This window comes from Schistocerca americana, chromosome 4, assembly GCF_021461395.2.
Source record: "Schistocerca americana isolate TAMUIC-IGC-003095 chromosome 4, iqSchAmer2.1, whole genome shotgun sequence".
Lineage (NCBI taxonomy): Eukaryota > Metazoa > Arthropoda > Insecta > Orthoptera > Acrididae > Schistocerca > Schistocerca americana.
This window is the reverse complement of record NC_060122.1, coordinates 835,723,759-835,741,206: the sequence shown is the minus strand read 5'-3', so window position 1 is coordinate 835,741,206 and position 17,448 is coordinate 835,723,759. Positions and strand designations below refer to the sequence as shown.

The 17,448-nt window shown below is 40.8% G+C and overlaps 1 protein-coding gene across 2 annotated transcripts in view; it reads left to right on the top strand.

Annotated features, from left to right (window-relative positions):
* The window catches only part of LOC124612925, a 130,809-nt gene that overhangs the window by 49,541 nt on the left and 63,820 nt on the right, over window positions 1-17,448 (top strand). For both annotated transcript variants that reach the window (XM_047141421.1, XM_047141422.1), the window contains 2 exons: window positions 9,285-9,453; window positions 13,804-14,066. In XM_047141421.1, the coding sequence (XP_046997377.1) occupies window positions 9,285-9,453; window positions 13,804-14,066 (432 nt within the window). The remainder of the gene's footprint in view (window positions 1-9,284; window positions 9,454-13,803; window positions 14,067-17,448) is intronic.

Genomic DNA, 17,448 nt, shown 5'->3' with positions numbered 1-17,448 from the left:
CTTTTTCATAATGAAACCAACTCCTGAATTACCCCTATTTGTTAGTTATAAATACAAATTTATAACTCTGTATTCACCTGGCCAGTAGTCGTGTTACTTCTGCCACTGAACTTCACTAATTATCACTATATCTAATTTAACGTATTCATTTCCATCTTTAAATTTTCTAACCTACTTGCTCAATTAAGGACTCTTAACAGTCCACATTCTGATGTGTAAAACACTTGTTTTGTTTATACTTATGACAACATCTTCCTGTGTAGTCCCTGCCCAGAGATCTGAATAGGGGACACTTTTACTTCTGGAATATTTTATGCAAGAGGATGCCATCATCATCTAACCATACAATAACTCTGCATGCCCCCAGGAGAAGTACGGTCGTAGTTTCCCCTTGTTTTCAGCCGTTCACAGCACCAGCACAGCAAGGACATTTTGGTTGATGTTAACAATGCAAGATCAGTCATTCATCCAGACTGTTGCCCATGCAACTATTGAAAAGGCAGCTGTCACTCCTCAGGAATGTTTGTCTGGCCTCTCAAAAGATACCCCTCCATTGCGTTTGCACCTACAGTACAGCTATCTGTATCACTGAGGCACGCAAGCCTCTGCACCGGCAGCAAGATCCATGGTTGATCAGGGGAGGAATAAAGTTGTATATGATGTTAAAGTTGTGATCTGCTCATCACTTGCTGGTGCGTAATGTTTGGCACAGGTGTTGTATTTTTGATTGCATACACACACACACACACACACACACACACACACACACACACAGGGTCAGATCATTATAAAAGGGAGCCCAGCATTCCTTTGCTGGGTATGGGCTTGGCGTACCCGGGTTTCTGTAACTGGGTTCTGGCGTACACTGCCAGTCCTCTGTAACCTTAAGCTCGGGTCACGCTCTAGCAACCACGTTGTGATATGGCAGTGGAATGTCATGTCACACAGAATGGGAATCTTGCCTTAACTATCCAGATCCCATGAAGCCTAAATCACCTTCTTGTACTCGCAGTGTTTCAGGTAGTCCGTTGGGTAGTATTCATACACAAATTCCAAAGAGACCTCATGCGGCTAATGTGACTGCAATGTCTGTGGATGTAACAGAGAACAGTAATAGTACCAAACCACATTATGCAGTAGATAATGCATTTATTGTTGTTAAACATATAGCAGGTTCCCTTGAAAAATGTCGTGCACTGCTACGCTGAGGGCAACCTAAGTGAACAAATTGTAAATACCAAACTAATTGGTGAATATGCTATCTCCAGTGAGTGTCACACTGGGCTAAGTTGTAAAGAAGCTGTGATGTGTTGGGATGTTATGGATAGAGATACCACAGAACTCCATCAGGAATGGGAAAGTGAATGTGTCACTGAAGTACAGAATTTCATGAAAAGAGTTGATGGTGAGCTACAGAAATCAGATTTCAGTGAAGTTGCCTGAGTCTATTGCAGCAGGCTTTCTCCATCTGAAAGTTAGACCCTATGTACCTAATCCAATGTACTGCTTTATGTTTCAATTCTTTGATCACACTGCCATGGGCTGTAACAGTCAGGCTACATGTGGAAGGTACAGCTCCGCTGCCTGCAAAGCAGGTATTCAATGTGCTGCCCCATCCATGTATGCCAATTGCTACCAAGCACATCCAGTTTGAAGGAGGGAATCCTTATCTTTGCAGAAGATAAGGAAGTACAGGGGATTTAAGTCATCCATCGCATCTCCTATTCTGACGCAAAGAAGGTGTATAAGATCACACAGCCAGGCTCTTTCATGAAGTAGTTTGCTTCGGCATTGAAGCAGCCTGTACAGAAGACTAGTGTTGATAACCAGACTTGGACAGCTGAGCAGAACACATCAAACTACATTTTCACATACAGCTGCAAGCCCGCACCGTTAGTCCAACAACCAAGCCTTCATGTGTCTAAAGTAGTGGTTGCCAAAACTGATGTCAGAAAGGAGAATGGCCCCCATAGCAGACAGTAGAAGAAATCCAGTAAAATATTTCTGTTAAAATGACCTTGCCATCATCCTCAAAATCCTAGTTTATAAGAAAAACCAACAGGCCAAAATGATCAGGTCCAAAACCATCAGGCAGTGCGACCTTGGTCCTGTCTGATGGACCAGATTTTGACCATTTTATAGATATTATGGACTTTGATGTCTGCTTGAAGAAACTGATAAGTCCCTCAAGTAACTACCTCTCTCCCCTGCTGCAGTCTCTCTCTCCACCACAATGGAACAACTGGAGAAAGACAGAAGAAAACCACATTATTAAGATGGATTCCCTAATTCAGTGAAATTTAAATGGGTTCGTGACACGTGAAAGCACTACATCTATTAGCTCTGGGTAGACTAATGTGTCTCTATCTTCAGGAGCCACATTTTAAATTCTCTTATGCTCCTGAGCTACATGGGTACATTTTCCATAAAAAGGACGACCTTAATGGAGAGAAAGCTGAAGGAGTAGTGGCAGTGTTCGTAAACAGTGCATATTACTCCTCACATCTCTCCCTCACAACTGGTCTACAAACAATCGCTGTATCAGGGCATGTGTATCACTTGTTGTTGTTGTTGTGGTCTTCAGTCCTGAGACTGGTTTGATGCAGCTCTCCATGCTACTCTATCCTGTGCAAGCTTTTTCATCTCCCAGTACCTACTGCAACCTACATCCTTCTGAATCTGCTTAGTGTATTCATCTCTTGGTCTCCCTCTACGATTTTTACCCTCCACGCTGCCCTCCAATACTAAATTGGTGATCCCTTGATGCCTCAGAACATGTCCTACCAACCGATCCCTTCTTCTGGTCAAGTTGTGCCACAAACTTCTCTTCTCCCCAATCCTATTCAATACTTCCTCACTAGTTATGTGATCTACCCATCTAATCTTCAGCATTCTTCTGTAGCACCACATTTCGAAAGCTTCTATTCTCTTCTTGTCCAAACTACTTATCGTCCATGTTTCACTTCCATACATGGCTACACTCCATACGAATACTTTCAGAAATGACTTCCTGACACTTAAATCAATACTGGATGTTAACAAATTTCTCTTCTTCAGAAACGCTTTCCTTGCCATTGCCAGCCTACATTTTATATCCTCTCTACTTCGACCATTATCAGTTATTTTGCTCCCCAAATAGCAAAACTCCTTTACCATTTTAAGTGCCTCATTTCCTAATCTAATTCCCTCAGCATCACCCGACTTAATTAGACTACATTCCATTATCCTTGTTTTGCTTTTGTTGATGTTCATCTTATATCCTCCTTTCAAGACACTGTCCATTCCATTCAACTGCTCTTCCAAGTCCTTTGCTGTCTCTGACAGAATTACAATGTCATCGGCGAACCTCAAAGTTTTTATTTCTTCTCCATGAATTTTAATACCTACTCCGAATTTTTCTTTTGTTTCCTTTACTGCTTGCTCAATATACAGATTGAACAACATCGGGGAGAGGCTACAACCCTGTCTTACTCCCTTCCCAACCACTGCTTCCCTTTCATGTCCCTCGACTCTTATAACTGCCATCTGGTTTCTGTACAAATTGTAAATAGCCTTTCGCTCCCTGTATTTTACCCCTGCCACCTTTAGAATTTGAAAGAGAGTATTCCAGTCAACATTGTCAAAAGCTTTCTCTAAGTCTACAAATGCTAGAAACGTAGGTTTGCCTTTCCTTAATCTTTCTTCTAAGATAAGTCGTAAGGTCAGTATTGCCTCACGTGTTCCAACATTTCTACGGAATCCAAACTGATCTTCCCCGAGGTTGGCTTCTACTAGTTTTTCCATTCGTCTGTAAAGAATTCGTGTTAGTATTTTGCAGCTGTGACTTATTAAGCTGATAGTTCGGTAATTTTCACATCTGTCAACACCTGCTTTCTTTGGGATTGGAATTATTATATTCTTCTTGAAGTCTGAGGGTATTTCGCCTGTTTCATACATCTTGCTCACCAGATGGTAGAGTTTTGTCAGGACTGGCTCTCCCACGGCCGTCAGTAGTTCCAATGGAATATTGTCTACTCCGGGGGCCTTGTTTCGACTCAGGTCTTTCAGTGCTCTGTCAAACTCTTCACGCAGTATCATATCTCCCATTTCATCTTCATCTACATCCTCTTCCATTTCCATGATATTGTCCTCAAGTACATCGCCCTTGTATAGACCCTCTATATACTCCTTCCACCTTTCTGCTTTCCCTTCTTTGCTTAGAACTGGGTTTCCATCTGAGCTCTTGATATTCATACAAGTCGTTCTCTTATCTCCAAAGGTCTCTTTAATTTTCCTGTACGCGGTATCTATCTTACCCCTAGTGAGATAGGCCTCTACATCCTTACATTTGTCCTCTAGCCATCCCTGCTTAGCCATTTTGCACTTCCTGTCGATCTCATTTTTGAGCCGTTTGTATTCCTTTTTGCCTGTTTCACTTACTGCATTTTTATATTTTCTCCTTTCATCAATTAAATTCAATATTCCTTCTGTTACCCAAGGATTTCTACTAGCCCTCGTCTTTTTACCTACTTGATCCTCTGCTGCCTTCACTACTTCATCCCTCAAAGCTACCCATTCTTCTTCTACTGTATTTATTTCCCCCATTCCTGTCAATTGCTCCCTTATGCTCTCCCTGAATCTCTGTACAACCTCTGGTTCTTTTAGTTTATCCAGGTCCCATCCCCTTAAATTCCCACCTTTTTGCAGTTTCTTCAGTTTTAATCTACAGGTCATAACCAATAGATTGTGGTCAGAGTCCACATCTGCCCCTGGAAATGTCTTACAATTTAAAACCTGGTTCCTAAATCTCTGTCTTACCATTATATAATCTATCTGATACCTTTTAGTATCTCCAGGGTTCTTCCATGTATACAACCTTCTTTCATGATTCTTAAACCAAGTGTTAGCTATGATTATGTTGTGCTCTGTGCAAAATTCGACCAGGCGACTTCCTCTTTCATTTCTGTCCCCCAATCCATATTCACCTACTATGTTTCCTTCTCTCCCTTTTCCTACACTCGAATTCCAGTCACCCATGACTATTAAATTTTCGTCTCCCTTCACAATCTGAATAATTTCTTTTATTTCATCATACATTTCTTCAATTTCTTCGTCATCTGCAGAGCTAGTTGGCATATAAACTTGTACTACTGTAGTAGGCGTGGGCTTCGTATCTATCTTGGCCACAATAATGCATTCACTATGCTGTTTGTAGTAGCTTACCCGCATTCCTATTTTCCTATTCATTATTAAACCTACTCCTGCATTACCCCTATTTGATTTTGTGTTTATAACCCTGTAGTCACCTGACCAGAAGTCTTGTTCCTCCTGCCACCGAACTTCACTAATTCCCACTATATCTAACTTCAACCTATCCATTTCCCTTTTTAAATTTTCTAACCTACCTGCCCGATTAAGGGATCTGACATTCCACGCTCCGATCCGTAGAACGCCAGTTTTCTTTCTCCTGATAACGACATCCTCTTGAGTAGTCCCCGCCCGGAGATCCGAATGGGGGACTATTTTACCTCCGGAATATTTTACCCAAGAGGACGCCATCATCATGTAATCATACAGTAAAGCTGCATGCCCTCGGGAAAAATTACGGCTGTAGTTTCCCCTTGCTTTCAGCCGTTCGCAGTACCAGCACAGCAAGGCCGTTTTGGTTATTGTTACAAGGCCAGATCAGTCAATCATCCAGACTGTTGCCCTTGCAACTACTGAAAAGGCTGCTGCCCCTCTTCAGGAACCACAGGTTTGTCTGGCCTCTCAACAGATACCCCTCCGTTGTGGTTGCACCTACGGTACGGCTATCTGTATCGCTGAGGCACGCAAGCCTCCCCACCAACGGCAAGGTCCATGGTTCATGGGGGGGTGTATCACTTGTTGACAATATATTCAGTCTACTTACCCCTCCGTGAGATGATAGATGAAGAGGCTCTCTGTGACTCTTTACTCAGCTCGCACCCCCATCTCTCCGTCCTCTGTGGTGATTGTAATGCACACAATGTGCTTCAGGGCTCTGCAACCACTTGCTCCAACAGTAGAGCAATTGAGACTGCTTTCAGTCTCTCAGTATGTTATCTGGCCCTTGCAAATGCCACTCAGTGTGGGAAGTGGTAAATGACTTGTATTCAGGTGATCACTTCCTCATCTGGATTCACCTGCCTGACAGAATGTTGCCTGATAGAAAGCCGTTGTGATGGGTGTTCAGTGGGGCAGCCTGGGTACTTTACAGCCAGTTTATAATGTTTCGATCCCAGACAGGATCTGGGAATGTGTGGATCATATTACCCAAGTTATCCACCACATTGCTGAAGAAGCATCCATTCTGAATTCTTCAAGATAGTTGAAAGGTATGCTGTCCATCTCATCCCGTCCGGTAAGTCTCATCTGATCTTGGGTTCTGGGTGACTTTTCCGAACTCTACTCCTTTTCCTAAAGCTCTCCAGTTTCTCTTCCTTCACCCCTCTTCCTTCCCCCCTCTTCCTTCCCCTTCAATCCTTCTGCTGGAAGAAGCAGGCACTGGCTCCGAAAGCTTGCATAAGTAAAACCATTTTTGTATATGTGTGATCTCCTTCTGCCACTTGGTGATTAGATTTTTCATCTATCCAATTAAATTAAATTAAATTAAATTATAAGAATTGTTCCTGTCTGAATATTACATTTCAGTCGTGTTTTTCAACATTTAAGATGGGTGTCGTAGTTTTAAAGTTGTGTACACTGATTAATCCAAACAAAAAGGATTCCCATGGTTGTTCCTTAGTGTTCCCTGACGTCAGGATTCACCTCACCCATGAATATACTGTATTTATCGCAGAGCTCCATGCGATTCTGAAGGCACTTTACCAGATCAGGCATCCTCAGAGTCAACAGTTTCTCGTCTGCTCCAATTCCATTAGTACTCAACAGTTGTTGCATCACATGTACGCAGCAGAGAAAGTGGTCCAGTTACTGCAGCGGTAGGGGAAGTATGTGTTATCCTCTTTGGTATCAGGGCCTATGTGAATTTGGGAAAATGAAGAAGCAGGGTTACTAAGGAGGCCTACAAGGGAATGTGATAATACACAATGTGCTGTGCCCCTGCAGAATGTCATTTCCCAGGTGAGTTGGAGATGCATGCAATTGTAGGAGTGGCTGGCAGTGATAGAGAACAAACTGCAGTTGGTGAAGCCAACTGTCTGGCTGAGACATTCGTCATACTGGTTGCTCTAGTGGAATGAATGGGCCCTGACCTGCCTCCAAATTGGGCAATATTTCCTAATGCACGGCTCTCATCTCCTGTGAGAGGACCCCCCAGACTATGATATCTGTGGCTTGAAAATCACTTGTGTGGCATACTCTTAAGATATCTGCCCTCTGTTTTAGCTAATGATGAGACAAGTGTGATCAAGCCATTAAAGTTGTGTGAGATGTGTGGACTCTGGTGGTAGTTTTTAGGTTGAAGATTTTAGTACATTGCAGAGTGGCTTGCTCACCTCTTTTATTTAGCAATCAGCGAGCCACAGCTATCTGCTGTATTATTTTAATCTTTACACTTCCCTTTTTACTGCAAGTTTTAGATTGTACAATGTTGTTTTGAGTGTGTGTGTGTGTGTGTGGGGGGGGGGGGGGGGGGGGGTGCCCCAGGGTATTCTTTATGGTTTCTGTGCAGTTCACATTTTACTAATGTTGTGATCTTGATCCACATCAATCCCATTGAATTTTAGTCTAGAAGCTACAGACTGTGCTGTCGTGTATCCAAACTGACTTAACATTATCACACATTGTCACATGCTTTTGTGCAAAAGTCTGTATGTGTGTGAAGAAAAGAGAAGAGGTCAGGGTACGGAAAATCAAAAAAGGAACTACAGATTAAAGCACATACGAAAAGCATGTCCTTTTGAAAGTTTTTAATGAACGTAGCCATTCCTGTATACATAGTCATTCATGTTTTAGTAACATCTTTGGGGCATCGGTCACATTTGGATTCATAAGGAAATATAAATTCTCAATGGATTATTCATGAATTAATGAGGAGAGGCCATTGACTGGTTGCTCCACAGGTGGTTGATGAAACCGTTGTTGCTATGGCAGACAGCACTGCACGCAATTCCCTATTATCAGGCAGTGCACTTGCTGTATCATGACAGTTGAACATCCTGTGGTCTACTGGATGGAAGGTGCTTGGAACCATTCTCAAATGGTATCGTACAAGATCCATATCACACGGCAGCTTCCACTACAGGACACACAAAGATGTATTGACTTCGCCCTCCACTTTCTCACAAGGATTGAAGTTCACGAGGGCTGGCCCTGGACCATCCTATGGACAGACGAAGTTCATTTTTCTCTGACAGGTGAAGTGAACACACAGAATTGCCGAGTGTGGGGATCTTCACCTTCAGTCACTGTGCATGAAGTTCCTCTGCATTGTGAACATGTCACCGTATGGTGTGGCTTCACGGCAATGTTCATCATTGGCTTATTCTTTTTTGTACAGGTTGGCACTAAAAAACCAAAGAAGTGAAGTTGACTGGCCAGCATTACTGCAATATGCTTCATCAGCATGTCGTACCCGCCCTGTAGAAGAGAAACGCATTGAACTTATCAGTTTTCACTCAGGATGGGGTCCCACCGCACATCACTCGTGTCACCTGCTTCTCCGAAACACATTTGGAAACGATCGAGTTATCAGCCAACCATTTCCATATGCTTGGCTGGCACAATCACCTGACCTCACTCCCTGTGATTTTTGGTTAGAGTCTACCTGAAGGAGAGGGTTCACCCAGGGAACATTCACACATGTGCCGATCTGAAGTGCGTCGTACCAAGAGAGGTAGCCAGCATACCTATAGACATGCTTCGTTCTGCTGTGCAGAATGCAATTCTGCGCTTTCAGACTTCTGGATACTGATGGGCGCAGCAGTAATGGTACAGGTAGATAATGGTATGATGTACCGAGAAGTACATTAAAAGTGTTTCAATTGAATTAATTCTGTGTTATTTCTCTTCCCCGTGTCCTTGACATTAATGCTACCAAGTTTGGTACTTGTATGGTAATTAGTTTCCATGTTATAGCATGTTAAATAGGGAAAATTTGATTATAACCACCCGGTATATATTACTGCTTGTAATTTTGTAAAGCACAGTGAAGTTACCTGAGCTTACAGTTAAATTAGTCACAGAACCATATATTTTTCATTAAAAACTGTGTAATTAAGATAATTAATTTTAGAAAATATACTTTTGTAAGTTTTTTTTTTCCTCCCCAGTTACCAAAAGGAGGAGAATATAGCCATGTCATGTCTTTTTCTTTCCCCCAGAAAGTTCAAGTACAGAGCAGTCGCATGATTTTCCAAATAGTTCTGCTTCATCTTCGGAAGACACAACTTCTTCTGTGCAGCAACTGAATTATGATGATGTTACTGTGCAACAGAGGGCATGCACCACATCGCTATACATCACTCAGTCAGAGCCACCAGTTTACTCAAGGTTTGTTTCATTTCCTGAAAAAAATATGTTGTTTGTTGAAACCTGAGCTCTACTATTTCATATAAAACTTTAATTTGGAATGTCAGCTAACTATTCAGACATTATTCAGACACTGACTATGGAAATATACTTTCATTGATAGATAGTACTTGAAAGAGAGAAACACATGTAAGCCATGGTGTTTTTAGATAAGGGATAGTTATTTTAGATGTCATAATTTAGAACTTTTGTGTTATTAGGTAATTACATATAACACAGATTAGCCTGAGTAATGACTTCACTTACAGTGAATGAAGGCACATTCTCAGAATTATTTTGTGACCGCTGCTCAATGAAATTGTTCTTCCTGTTATACTTATCTAATAACTTCAGAGCTATACAGTGAACAGAGTGGTCTCTTGGCTGCGTCATACAGCACCATCTGCCCCTTATATCTGTTTTAGACACGGTACTATTCATAATTGACAAAGCTACAGTAATTGCACCAGCAGTCATCTTTGTTCTATAAAATGTAGCAAATTTGGGTGTGAGACAACTGCAGCTTTTTAATCACTATTCACTTTATTTAAGCATATTGCAAAAGCTCGCCAAGTAAGTCATAGGCCATTGTTTGAACCAAACAAATCTTTCTTGATTATGGCGAATATAGTGATCTAAGGAAAATACCTTCTATGCTCAAAGCATAGATAACTTCAAAATTTCTGCACAAGTTTCTGTATAGGCAAGCTGCCTTTTTGCTTCTCCCTTCCTTTCCCTCCCTTCTTCCAAAAAGAATTCCAGTTTTTCCATAGTGGCCAACACTTTTTTACGTGTGTGCCCGCTGCTCATGAATTTCTTCAAATGACTCGAAATGTTACACAATAAATAAAAACAGTTGAATAGTTGAACTAAAGTTGCTCCACAGCACTGTTGCTATTCAAGGTTATTAATAAATGGTGAATCAAACACACTGTTAGCATGAAATGGGAAGGTTTCATGAATTGGAGCGGCACATTGTTCAGTATGTGAGAAAGAGATACAGGGAAGGTGGGTTGTGGATGCTGATCTGGCACCCAATAGTGTCTCAGATGTAGTCTGTCAGTTAAAGATCAGACTAATTTGGTAGCCAAGATATCAGTGTGAGTTCATTATCATGAATCTCAAACTATTGTAGAACAGTTTTGGCCTTGTGACATAGACAATCATCGTGCTGGAAGATTATGTTGTTGGGGAAGACATCAAGCATGGAAGCACGGAGTCCTGATAACGTAAAAATGTTCATGTAACCTGTAGTTATTGTGGCACCTGTGATTACTATCACAGATCCTATGAAAGCCCAGGAGGATGTCCACCTTACCATAGCATTCAACCCCCTCTCTCCCTCACTGTTCTGTAGTGCAGTGCATTTCACTTGGATGGCAGGGTATCCAGGCAGGACCATCAATCTGGTGTAATAAGATACTTGATTCATGTGACCAAGTGACACATTTCATTGATGATCCCATGCCCACTGCAGTCGTAATTGTAGATGCCGTTAGATCAACATGGACACACAGGAGTCGTATGCTGCAGAGCCCCATGTCAATCAGTGTGCACCGATGATGTGCTCTGGAACATTTCTGTCTTCACCAGTATTTTACCCTGTCATCAGATTCACTGCAGATTGCTGCATATCGTGCATAACAGAGAGGGCGGGCCTGATGATGTGCGAATGTCTGACACTTTGGTGCCTACTCATGGTTTCACCACCTTTCAGCCACTTTCTAAAGATGCTCTTGACAATAGCACATGAACAGCCTATCAGCTTTGCCGTTTCTGAGATGCTCGTTCCCTTGTGATGGGCCATAATAGTCTTCCCTTTGGCAAAGTCACTTAATGTTGATGGATTTCCCCACTTGCAGCGTGTTTTGTTCCTAGAATGGTTCCCTGTTCATCTCCGCTCTGCTTATACAGTTCCTTTACTGTGTTAAGTTCCTTTACTGTGTTAAGTGCCTCCAATGCCCCCAGGTTGCATTTAGCCTTGCAGTGGGCAGTGATGATAATGTTTTTGCACATCAGTGTACAATTAGTGTATTAAAACAGCATGACTGTTTGATAAGCACTTTGGACAATGCCAGTCAGACCCCTGTTTATTTTAGTATGCCGTCAAATGTTGCTGCGAATGCGTAGGACAGGCTGTTCCAGATAACATGCCTGTTAGTGGGTAGTCGCATGCCCGCAGGCATGGGTGAGCAAGGCTGACCAACAGCAGAGACAGGAGTAGTCAGGCAGCCAGGTCTTTGTGATTGTACTGCAGAGGCTGAAGATGTGTGCAAGGGTGGCCAGCTGTGTCACATATGCAGAATATGTGCAGCTGGGGAGCCTGGAAATCCAAGGGGTGCCCAGAAGCCCCTGTGACTTTCAAGGCAGTTGGTGTAGAGTGTTAAATTTTTTTCTGTAAGAAAATGAATGAATTACGAATGATTCAAATCCAGATTGGTTAATCGTCATTTCTAACAGAATACCAGACTATTTGCTATACATAAGGAGAATGTAATTGCTGGATTCTGACTGAGAAGATTAAGGACCTGATAAAGAACAACAAAGACATAATAAATCCTAGTGCCATGATCTCACAGTACAAGTAGTGGGTTTTGTTGTGTACGGATGTTGATGTGTGTTTCCTTTAGGAATAGATGAAACAGGTGGTGGTGTGAATGGATGTTGGTGTGTGTTTCCTTTAGATTGTATAGTTGTTAAATGAAGTATGAAAAGCCATTTTCCGTTTCCTGCATATGCTTCTCTGGTCTTGGAACTCCACAGAGAAGATTGGTTCTGTAGGAGCTTTCTGATAGTTCAGATTAAGAAATACTACATTGTACTGTAGAGATTTGTTATTATGAAAAGTGAAAGTATTCTAAGTTGTTGTAAGGTCTGTGAATATACCTCCTTTAATTTGATTATGTTCATACCCATCCTTGTATTAGTTACTTCAGATTAATCATTTAAGATCCACAGCTCTTTCCTATTTTAAAACATGCATGTTCTGGGGTCAGGAATGGGCTAGCCTGTGCAAAATTATTCTCTTCAATATCAGTAAAAGTGTTGAAACAAGAAAATCAGCAAACAGGGTTTTGGATTGCTTGGCTATTTTCCAGGTTTGAATGTGGCTATAATCGTATCTCTTTTCCATATTTTGCTTTCTTGCTTGCTTGGACAGAGTTATTCAACAACTGTAGTGACAAGGTCTCTCTGATGGGACAGAAAGTTTGATTTTGGCATTTCACAAGTGCTCAAGACCAGCTGTATTAACTATATATTATTTCTCCAGATAGAAGTGTAATTCATTTAATTTCAAATACTTGGAAAAAATCTACTTCACGTGACCATGTTGTTTTGTGGTCTCTTCTTTGTCTACTTTGGTGCAAGAAATTGATTTGCCATTTAGTAAACATTGATTATGAGTCTGACTTGCTTTAACTGAAATAGCCACTTCATTAAGTCTAGGGTGTGTGTTTGCCTATTCAGATTGTAAATAATTTTTGGTCCCAAAAACTGAGCATTGTATGATGTTTATATTTCATTGTTTGTTCAGATTACAGTTGTAGGTTCTCACATTCTGTGGGAGTTAATGAGCTGTACATTCTATCTGAACAACTTACTTCATAGTTCTCTTGCTCTCTATCGGTTGAAATAGAAAGCTGTAAGTTTGCTAGTGTTTTGTGCCTCATCACAGTGCTGGTGTTTTAACAGTGCTCTTTGCGGTTCTGGCTACTGAATACATGTAGTAAATTAACGTGTTATACTGCCGACTTCTTACTTTGCTTGTTACTAAATGAGGAGTGATGCAATTCCTGGCCTGTATTGCACGCTACTGAAAACTCTATGGAGCTGAAGGTTTGTAATATTTTGAGTAATGTATGCCACTTTTACTATCATACATACTTGGAATGAAACAAGGAGCACAATTATAGTGCCAGTGGTGTGAGCAAGGCAGAGCTGGTTCTCTCGTAATGTTCCTTTCTCACAGGCAGTCCGTATGTTGGACAAAACTTGCTCAGTCCACTTAATTTTCCTTGCCTATGTTTTTATCTGCTATGAAGAGATTCATTATACTGTTAACAGTTGTAGTAATTTAGCATTAATGGTAACTGCTTTTTTTCATGTAATGTGGTTGTTTAACAACATACGTAGTTTCCTTTTTGTTTCCTTACTAGAGCGAAATGCATAAGTCATTACCTTTCACCGGCTTACTAGTAGTTGAAATACGAGGTTTTTATCTAATAATGCAATAAAAATATTTTTGTTTTATTTTTGAAATGCAAGATTTTCATTCTAAGCATACAATATTTTTTATTGTCTTTTGTTCTTTTCTGTTCTTGATTGTTTCAGGTCTCGTCATGTTCTTTGTCGTACATCATCTGTTCCTGATTCAAGTTCTTTGAATGCATTAGCTCATTCTCCAGTAGCTCTACGAAGTCCAGCAAGAGATGCTCATAATTCTGTCACAGATACAGATGATAATGTGACAGTTGTTCGTGTCAACTCTGACCAAGTTCCACTGTCGGCAGGTTACCACCCAGTGGCCATCTTTGACTTTAGCACAGCTGCAACACAGATGAGTGTCAATCAGACTGAATGTGACAATGCTGCTGGTGAGCTTTTCTTAGATGTAAAACAATATTGTATTACGTGCATGTCTGGAATTACAGTGTGGGTCATAAGTTCATAGATGACATTTCTCCAGTCTTCTCTTTACCTCCATCAACCCATCTGCCTTCCAAAATACAACACGGAGAAACATTTAATGACTTCAACACATTGGACTCCCCAATAGTCAATGTAGTGAAATACCATTTATGTCTACTTCTATGCTCTGCAAACCACTGTGTAGTGCACGGCAAAGGGTATATCCCATTGTGCCATTTGTTATGGCTTTTTCCTGTCCCCTTCATCAAAGTGCACGGGAAGAGGGATTGCTTATACACCTGAGTATGCGCTGTAGTTAATCTAATCTCGTCCTCACAATCTCCATGACAGCAATGCATAGGAAGCTGTAATATATTCCTAGATTAACTTGAAGTTGTTCTGAAAACTTTGTAAGTAGGCTTCCACAGCATAGTATACTTCTGTATTCAAGCATCTACCAGCATGCAACTGAAAATTTGCAGTCATTCCATTTCACGTCCTTACAAATTGGTATCCCCAGGTATTTGTATTATATATCATAGAAGAATCAAGTTTGCCAAGATTGCTAGCAATTCCTTTTATTACTACGGCCAGTTTTGACTGGTCTGCACTGTCATCATTGGATCTTGTAACATTATTAGATGTACATGCTCATTAGAACACTGAAAGCCACATAGTGATGTTGCGTCAAATTGTAATAAAAAATGACAGGGATCATCAGCATGTCACAAATAAAATAACACACAATTAAAACATACAAGATGTGCTGGTGTCCCAACATTATCTAATCGCTTACACCACAATGGCGATCATTGTATGCTGGAGCATCAGCAAAGCATATTGTATGTTTTAATTGTGTGTTATTTTATTTATCACATACTGATGTTCCCAGCCACTTTTTATTACAATTTGATACAACGTCACTATGTGACTTTCAGTGTTCTAAGAAGCATGTATATCTGATAGCATTGCAAGATCCGATTATGACAGCATAGGTCATAGAAATGAAAAGAATTGCTAATGATCTTCGCAAACTTGGTTCTTCAAGAATAATATAACTTTCAGATTGCTTCCAACCACTGATGCAATGTCGAAGTAATATAGTATTTGTATGAGCTGACCAATTTTCAAATTTTACTTTGCCGTCTGTCAGACATTTTATATCACTGCACAAGTGATCAAAAACTTTTGTTGTAGCGTTGTGGTAAGTACACCTTTAATGTGGTGTAATGAATGTAATTTTTTCTTCTGGTATTGTAATTACACTAGACTCTCACTAACCCGGCCATTCCTGGAACATATGAGTGCCGGATTAGCAGAAGTGCTGGATTATTGAGTGTCTGAAATTTATTTTATTCGTTTATTTTGAAAACATAGGAGATATAGTGTACTGTACTTCATCAAACCGAAGGATGCAATTTTAAAACATAGAGGATAAACTTTATTAAATCCAAAAATACATTAATTTTCAAAGAAAACTTAGTCCTTGAGTGTGTACTGTACATAATTATACAGTCGTATCAGTCACTATGAAAGATGTCCCCAATTTTTAACTGTCACAATGATGATATGCAATGGTGGCATGCTTTATCACGCATCCGCTTTACAAGCATTGCTGAGACTGTACACATCTAAACTCTGCGAGTGGATAATATCCTGTTTATGAAGAAGTTGTGAGCACAGCAGGTGCCATGATTGTTCACAATCGACCAAAACTGCATCTGGCACAATGTTGCAAGACAATTTCTGGTGATTTTTAATCACAATCTGCAAGACTTCTGCACTGATTTGCAACTGATGACAAAACCTGGATTCATCATTGCACAGCAGTCAGAAAGGCAGTCAAAGCAATAGACAAAGGCATCGAAGAAGACAGAGATAATTTTGTCAGCTGCTAAGGCAATGGCCAGTGTTTTTTGGGATCATAGATTACTTGGAAAAAGGCAGAACCATGACTGGGACCGTATTGTGCTTCATTGTTGTATCATTCGAAACTTAAAAAGACCAATGTTCACACACAAAAATGTGCTCCTTTATCAGGAATATGCACCATCCCACACATCATTGATAACAATGATGAAAGTGCTTGAATTGACTTTTGAATTGGTTTCTCATTCAGCCTATTCACCAGACTTAGCCCCAAGTGTTTTTTCCTGTTTCTGTTCCCTAACTTTGGCTTGCTAGTTTGCAGAGTTTGACAGAATCTACTTTTACGATGGGGTGAAAAAGCTGGAGGATCATTGGACCCAGTGTATCTCTGTCAAAGGACTTTATATTGAAGCATTTTTCCTTGCTTTTTTACGAGACATATCAGACCATCCTCGTAAATTTCCCCAACAAAATCTCACTGGTGTCAGTTTCAGGTTTAAACCAGTTTTCTGTGCCTAGTATTATGTGAATTTCACTGTGTTTTATGGATGCTTCATGCAAATGCTGTGGCAGTTAATCACTAATATTTTAATACTCTCACCTTGAAGGAGGGTGGCATTTCTTTGAATCTTACACGGATACTTCCAGAGATCGCACATCTGTTATAATCTGGGTTGACAGGACAGTTGCCTGATCTAAAAAAAACCTATTTGTGCACCTCACACACATTCAGCTGCCTTGGTAGCAGTCTCTGATGTGTGGTGCACACATGACCTGTTTAAGGGGACCCTACAGTTCTCAACCCAGTTGCACAAGTCTAGAAAGTTGCAGTCTAGCTTCTCACAGAATGTTTGCTGTCTCTGGTTCAATCCTCTTACTCAACTCAGACATATGGGCCATGGTCTGTTCTGGGGAGAATGCTGTTGATTGTGAACTTTGTTGGAATTCCATAGGCAAGGTTGATATTCTCAACTTTCTCTGCCAGTCACTGGAATGATCCAGTATTGACTTCTGAGCCCAGATAACAGGCACTATTTGTCCCAACGTGCGCCACAATATGTTGTTCAGTAGAACAGAAAACCAGTTCAAGTTGCAAATTTTTACTTTTTATTCATTTGATGACTAGGCGATGATTTGAAAATGGATCTCGGCCTGAAACTAGTCATCAAATGAATAGGAAGTAAAAATTTGCAACTTGGACTGGTTTTTTATTCTACTGATTAACAGAAGATGCTGACCCAAGCTACTCCGGCATGCTGGAAGTTCACAAAATTTGTAGTTTTTGTGGACCCTGTTCCATCAGTGACTGCTGATAATGTCGAATGAGGCCCACAGGCATACACACTGAGTATACACGGCATTTCATCCCATATCCCATGCTGCCATTTCCCTAAGGGGTATTATTATTCGCCATATGTTTGAATTGCCAACAATTAATAGACCCCTACCCTTTTCCATTGCCTCTCCATAACATGCGAC